Source organism: Trichechus manatus, unplaced genomic scaffold (genome assembly GCF_000243295.1).
Source record: "Trichechus manatus latirostris isolate Lorelei unplaced genomic scaffold, TriManLat1.0 scaffold00042, whole genome shotgun sequence".
In the NCBI taxonomy this organism is placed as follows: Eukaryota; Metazoa; Chordata; class Mammalia; order Sirenia; family Trichechidae; genus Trichechus; species Trichechus manatus.
Window position 1 is genome coordinate 3,372,307 of NW_004443978.1, and position 7,486 is coordinate 3,379,792.

At 41.0% G+C, this 7,486-nt stretch overlaps 1 protein-coding gene across 5 annotated transcripts in view; it reads left to right on the forward strand.

Annotated features, from left to right (window-relative positions):
- The first annotated feature begins 500 nt into the window (after positions 1–500).
- The window catches only part of NAPB (NSF attachment protein beta), a 62,902-nt gene continuing 55,916 nt past the window's right edge, over positions 501–7,486 (forward strand). For 3 of the 5 annotated variants that reach the window (XR_002824096.1, XR_002824097.1, XM_023731387.1), the window contains exon 1: positions 529–654. Coding sequence is in view for 2 of the 5 variants with exons in the window: in XM_023731387.1 (XP_023587155.1) it covers positions 557–654 (98 nt within the window). In the remaining 3 variants the exon portion in view is untranslated. Of the gene's footprint in view, positions 655–7,486 lie in introns of all 5 variants that reach the window. The other 2 variants (XM_012555582.2, XM_004376414.2) reach the window with 2 other exon arrangements.

Below are 7,486 nucleotides of genomic sequence, written 5' to 3' on the forward strand. Positions count from 1 at the left end.
ATTTCTAACCGTCTTGCTCTTGGAGATAAAAATGGTTCTTTCTGCCAGCTGTTGGATTCTTTTGGTGGGTGGGCGGTGGGCATCAGATGGCGATGGAATTGCTTGCGGTGGTTGCGTCGGAGAACTCGTCTATGCTGAGACTTCCAGTCTGTAATCCCTGTGCCTTCATCCATCTCATTGCCATTTGTCAGTCGTATTCAGCAAGGATTCCCGAACCATCATGGTGCTGCGTTTTTTAGGTGGTTTTTACTGGAAGTCACGGGTCATTTTCCATTTTCCACACACTCCAAAGATTAAAGATGATTTTGGCCTAGGATTCCTCCAGACGGTCACGCCCCCGCGCCGAAACTCGGGACCACACACCGCCCGTCCTGCGGCCACATGGGAAGTGTAGTCCACGCGCCCCACTCCCGCGCCGCCGTGGCAGGGCCGCGGACTACAACTCCCAATAGGTCGTGCGCGCCGCCCCTGCGCTCCGGGAGCTGCCGGGGAGGGAGGCGAAGGCGCTGTGGGCGCATCGCGAGCCGGTTGGGGTGGCTTTGGTAGTGGCGGCGACATGGACAACGCGGGGAAGGAGCGTGAGGCCGTGCAGCTGATGGCGGAGGCCGAGAAGCGAGTCAAAGCCTCCCACTCCTTCCTGCGAGGGCTGTTTGGGTGAGCGCCTGTCCGCGCGTGCCCTGAGGGCGTCTCGGTTCCGACCCCCGTCCCGCTGCGGCTTCCCCGGGACCCCTCCTCCCCGATCTCCCTGAGCGCCCAGAGAACCTCCAGAGCTCCCCATGGGCCCTAAGCCACCCTGGGCCCTCCGGAGTCCCCCTAGCGCCCCAGAGTTCCCCACGTCCCTGTGGGCCGAGCGTTTGGCCCCACGTCGGGGTAGGGGTCCCGCCGCCGTGCGGAGACCGCGAGGTTCCGTTCGCGGCGGGGAGCTGCGCGCCGACTGCCCCCGGAGGCCCGCGCCGGGCAGTGGGGGCCGCTTGCTTCCCGCCGGGCGTTGTGCAGAGTAGACGCGTGATCAGGAATCGTGCGATAGACGAGTACGTTTTCTCAGCGTAGTATTTTCCTTCACCTGAGATTCATTTACACTCATTCCTGCTCGGTCAACGATAAACGCAGTCCCTGTATAAATTTGGGAATCTCGTTAATTTCCCCTAATTCTTCCTTACTGTCTTAGGGAAGGTTTAAATTCGGCACCTCTCAAAAAACAGAGCCAACAATGATAGCTCTTGGAAGAATTCCGGCTGTTGAATATGTGAATGATTCAGCTGTTTAGGATGAGAGAGGCTGAAATTAAGTGTTTTGTTTTTTTCCTTTTGAAAGTGAAAATACTGACAGGAAGAGCAGATTTTTATTCCTGAGAAGAACCAGTGGTACATATTATTGAATTACCTGGCGCAATTTTATTTCTCTTCAATTCAGTTTGTAAACTTAGTTCAGGAAAATACAAGTATTGGACTCATGTTTTGCCGCTTTTGGCTATAGATTCTAATACCTTACTGATACGGTTACGTCTCCAGGAAATGCTTAAGTTCTAGTTCATGCAGTGCACTGTAGTGCAGCTGCAAAGATGCATAAAGATGAGAGTCCCTGTCCTCAGGGACTTCTCAGTTGGAGGGCATTTATTACAGCTGGTTTCTAAAGTTCTCATGTGATGTGTAGTTCAAAAATATGACAGTGAGTTATAAATTTTGTTTCTCCTTTAAATGTCATGACAAAACATATTGAGCACTGCGTAATATTTGATGCTAGTACCAAACAGCTCCTTTCTCTGATTCACAAAACATTTAGAATTTATTCAGATAAATTGTAATGTCATAGCACCTCTTGCCAGAGATGATCTTAATGTTTACAGCGTATTTCCTATTTCAAGTCAGGGTGTACTTCTCTGGGAGAGAGTCTGTACTTGGTAGAGGAGGAAAGCACTTGACGCTTGTCTCAGGCCAGCATTCCTTTTTGTAAAGAAATGTGTTGTCATGAAACCAGGCCGGAGCCTGAGCCAGTAATCCTAAAAGGATTTTTGAAAAGTCTTTTTGTTTTAAAGAAACGTCTCTTTTCTTCAATGACTGTTGGTCACCTATTGACAACGAGGCCTTATAGGAAGACTTTATCTCCACCATTCACGATAAGTTTGCAGCAAAGGTTTAATCTTTGCATCATAGGTTTAACCTACCTTTGTGACCTGAAGCAAGTTACTGAGCCTCTTTTTCCCAGTCTCTTCTGTAAAATGGGGATAATAATATTACATCTCATAGTTTCTGAGGATTCATTGAGTTTGTGTAAAACATTTAGAACCATGGCTGTTGGGGGTGATGATTATAAAATGTTAATTATCAGCATCACCAGTCACAGTTATTTATCAAGGAAACCGAGTTCCAGACAGATTGTTTTTTTCCAGGATTTCAGAGCCAGAGACATTTTGGACTGGATCATTGGTCTTTTTATGAAATAAATATCTGAAAGAACTTGTAAGCATAAGTATTAAAGTACCATAAATAATTATTTATACAATGAGGACTGTGTTATTTCTAGTAATACTTGGGCCCAGGAAGTCTTGGGGAAAGAAGAGTACTCAGAGTTCTGTGAGTTTTAATAGTATAATTATTTGAAGCCAAAATCCAGTCCTAGTTTCGCTGTCAGTTACAATGGAAGACTAAAATTTTGTATCAGTGTTAGATGTTTAGAATCCTAAACTATATCTGGTATCGCTTGCAGCTGTCATCACTCTTCTGGGCATTCCTACGTGTTACTCCATGTCCCCACCTTTGTTAGCTATAGAACTTCCCATTTTTGTTATTAATGGTCTGCATGCTATCCTTTTACAAATCACCCTGTAGTCCAGTTCCATGTCAGACTCCTGAGTTAACAAAACCACACATTGGCTCTTAAAATACAGACATTGTCATCCGAGCCCACATATTTAAGAGCTGACCAGCTAGTGCTTCAGAGGGGACAGTGATGCTGTTTTAAGGATGTGGCAGCCATTAAAAGGTGCTCAGCATATTGCAGAGATTTCACAACACAGGCTCACTCTAATAGCCTAACTGCAAATTAAAGCCTGTTAAGAGTTCATCTCTTGCTTCATTTAGTGTTTATTCACCATGCACGCTGCGTTTGTCATAATACCGTATTGTCAGTACTGTTCCATAGTTTTGTTGTTGATTTCAATAAAATTAAATGAAAATATGCATTGTATATTCAGGATGAAGGGTCAGGCAAATATTTCTTCTGCATGTAAAGCGCGAGTCCCATGCCTTGTGTGCTGGATGTGCGGGGTGTCGGCAAAATTTTAAAACGTAATCTTCGTTAAAATAAAGCTGAGTGAAATTCCTTTCCTGCAATCCCATCTGCAGAAAAATTGTTAAAGAAGGATGCAAACATTGCACTCTTAGTGGTATTCTATTTTTGTGTTTGACTGCTGGTTAAATGGTGATGTGTTCTTGTAGTTGTGGAATTAAAGTAAAACTTAATTCCTTCTGAAAGGTAGAAGTGTACTACCTAAAAAATAATGTCATTTAGTTTGTTGCCGTGGATGAGCTATAAAATTTCAATTAATTTCCAATTCTAATTTAGAATCTTAAAGTGACTTGGTCAGACAGTGTGATAGCTTTTAATCTCCATCTTGTTGCCAGCAAACCACAGGTTGCAGATAACTTACATAATGCACTTTGAAGAAATGCTGTCTGCCTTTGCTTTGGAATGTTTCCCAATATTAAAGCTACAAAAGAGCCATAAATCCGACAGTGTCAATGTAAATCTAATGGAAGGCCCTATAGGGTTATCTTGAAATAATCTTGAATCTATAATTTATTAGCTGTTTGTGACAATTGGGAATACAGTCATGTGCTGCATAATGTCTGTTTGGGCAAAGCCCAACCACATATACGTACATGGTCCCTTAAGGCTATAACAGAGTTCAGAAAGTCCCATCAGAGAACGGGACGTAGTGGACGTACCCAGACGTAGCAAATGAAACAGCCACATACGCTAGCTGAAATAAAATGCTATATCTATATAGTATCTTGACTATTTATTCAATACAGGTACACTACAGTATCGCATATAACTTTGATGCATGTCGAAAAGTAGTGCCTGTTTGTTATTACAAATCATTGTATGTACCTTGAATTTTTAATATGATAGGCTTTATAGGGATTGGTTTGTAACTACAGATTGTACATAAGTCGGACGTTTGTAACCTGGAGACTGCCAGTATGTAATATGTGTTCGCACAACATCCAAATCGCATGACGTCCTATTTCACAGAACGTATTGTGGACGTTAAGTGACGCGTGACTGTATTCCTTAAGCGTTGTAGGCTGTTAATTGTTTATCAGTATTTTTCACTCAGCTTTATTTTAACGAAGATTACGTTTTAAAATTTTGCCAAAGTGCAGTGCAGCCATGTGATTGTGTAAAGCATTTCAGTCTTCCCTAGTTACAGTTGATTTTCAAATGCAGATTAGATTTTAAAAAAAATCATTAAGTTCAGATTTACTTACAGAGACAGATGGTATAGTATAAGACATGTATTTTCTGTATAATTATGTAAGAAATATTATATATTGTTTATTTAAAAAAAAAAAAAACCCATTGCCATCGAGTTGATTTCGACTTATAGTGACCCTGTAGGAAAGAGTAAAACCGCCCCATAGGGTTTCCAAGGAGCAGCTGGTGGATTTGAACTGCCGACCTTTTGGTTAGCAGCTAAACGCTTAACCATTGTGCCACCAGGGCTCCATATTGTTTATATGTATGTGTATATGTGTATATATAAAAGAAATATGTATTATTATATATGGCAAGATGAAATATGGGCTTCGTTCTCTCATTTACTAGTTTAGTGAACCTGACCAGCTAAATCCTACCTGGAGCTTCGTTTTTTTTTAGCTTTCAGGTGGACAGAGGGACAGAGTCTACTTTTCAGGATTGTTGTAAAGATTGAATGAGGTATCAGAACACTTATGAAGCTGCACAGAGCTATATTACTGTTAATATAACCATTTAGTTTGCTAATTTTAGTGTCAAGTTACAGTTTGGATATCAAATGATAAACTATTACCAGATTGGCCTTTTTCTGTTCAGAACTGTACAGTGTTCACAGTGTATTCTCTCATTCTTGTGAGCCCTGTGAGGTGCAGACTTGCTTTGGAGAAGTAGGGAGAACCCAGTGCTGGTGTGTAGCTCTAGAATGTAAGCTCCTTGGGAGTCTGTTGTGTTTATTGCTCAACACCTCACCCAGCGCATGGCACTTGGTGGAGAGGAAATGAATGTCTACAAGTGCTGATTTTTTTTTTTTTTTTTGGTCTAATTTTCAAGAATAAAAATGTACAAAGTGAAGGGACGTTCATGTTATTTTCTTCTATGCCTTAACTTAAATATTTGTTTATTATAAAATACTAGCTGCTCATGGTAGAAAAATTCAAGGAGTACCAAGAGGTTTCAGTTGAAAAGTAAAATTCTCCCTGAGTCTTCCCTCTCCTAAATGTCACTCCCCAGAAGTACAATTTTTTGTTGTTTTTAGTTCTTCTGATGATTACCATCATAATTCTGAATTATTTTAGAATGCTTCTACTTCCTGATTTATTAATTTTAGACAGCGTCTTAGTCTCCTAGGGCTGCAATAACAAAATAACACAAAGTGAGCAGCTTTAAAGAACAGAAATCTGTTGTCTCACAGTTCTGGAGACTAATAGGCCCAATCATGTCCTGGCCCTGTCAATGCCTTCTATGAGCATCTCCCCTGGTTTCTTGTGACGGCTGGCAATTCTTGGCATTCCTTTGCTGCTTATAGATGTATCTGCCTCTGTCATTACGTGGTATCTCTGCATGTATCTGTCTGTACTCCCTTTTATAAAGTACCACTCAGAAGGGATTAGGTTTAGGATCCACCCTACTCTGGTATGGACTCATTAACGTAACAAAAGAAAACCCCATTTCCACACAGGATCTCATTCATAGCCACAGGAGTTAGAACTTCAACATACACTTTGGGGGAACACAATTGAATATGTAACAGACAATATCTATTGATTCTGCTAAAAGATGAGGAATTTCGCATAGCTTAAATGGCCTTGTTTCCCCTTTGAGCTTAAAGTTGTTTAGTGTTTTGTTCTAGGTGGAAGGAAGCCTTTTTTGTGTATTATTATTATTTTCTAGTTTTATTTCATTTTGATCAAGAACTTATTGAAGTTTTCTTTGGCACCTAATATATGCCATAAATGGTTCATGTACACTTGGAAAGATGGTTTATTTTCCATTATCAGGGTGTATGATTTGATTGAGATCCCTAAGATAGGTGCTCTGGTGACACAGTGGTTAAGCTCTTGGCTGCTAACTAAAAGCTTGGCAATTCGAACCCACCAGCTGCTCCACGGGAGGAAGATGTGGCAGTCTGCTTCTGTAAAAATTATAGCCTTGGAAACCCTATGGGACAGTTCTACTGTGTCCTATAGGGTTTCTGTGAGTTGGAATTGACTTGATGGCACACGACACCACCACCACCAAGATCTGCTTTGAATAATGTTGTCTAGGTCTTTTATGCCTATTTTTGTCCACGTAACCTGCTTTGGACTAAAAAGGATGTGCTAATGTCTCCTGTTATTAGTGTCTTTCTGTTTTTCTTCTCTTGGCATCTCTTATAGTTTCTGCTTTAATAGTGGTGCCGTATTTTGGTACATAGAGATTCACAACGAATGCAGTTTAGTTATGAATTGTGTCTTTAGCATTATGAAGTGAACTTCTTTATCTCATTTAATGCCTTTGAACCCAAATTCTACCTTGTCTGATATCAGAATAGTAATTCCTGCTTTCTTATTATTTGCATTTGCCTGCTTTAGGACTGTATTATATAAGAGGAGTGTATGTTCTACCTGTTGCCATATGCCTTTGGCTGCCCAGCTCTGAGAAGAGTGCACTTCCCCTCCCCACCTGTTGACCTTGTGACTGACTTTGGCTAATGGAGTATGAGTGGAAGTGATGCATGCTATATCTGAGCAAATGCTGCAGGGGCCATCTTATGCTTCCCCTAGAGCTTTTTCCTCTCTGTCATAAGAAGCATACATCCAGATAGGGGCTGCATTTCCAGAATAAAGAAAGAAGACACAGGGAGAAGAATCAGCAGAGCCACAACCAACCTGTAATTAACAGGTAAAGTGAGCCAGAGAGAAGCCTTTGGGAGATTTTGGGGTTATTTTTTATTGCAGCAAATCTAACAAAAGCTGGTTGATTATGTATGGTATACCTTTGACCATTTCTGAAGCCTTTCTGAATAGCTTTATTTTAGTTGTGCTTCTTGTTTGAGCATAGAGTTGGGTTTTGTTTGATATTACTGGTATATGATATTACTGGTTTTTAACTCTGTTGTGTTGCTTTATATTTACTGTGTGTTGTTTTATTTGCTGTGTTTCTTTGTGTGAAGGTTTGTTTTTGTTCTACCAGTTAACTTTCATATATGTTTTTTAATACTCTTACCTTTTTCTTTTTTTTTTTTTTT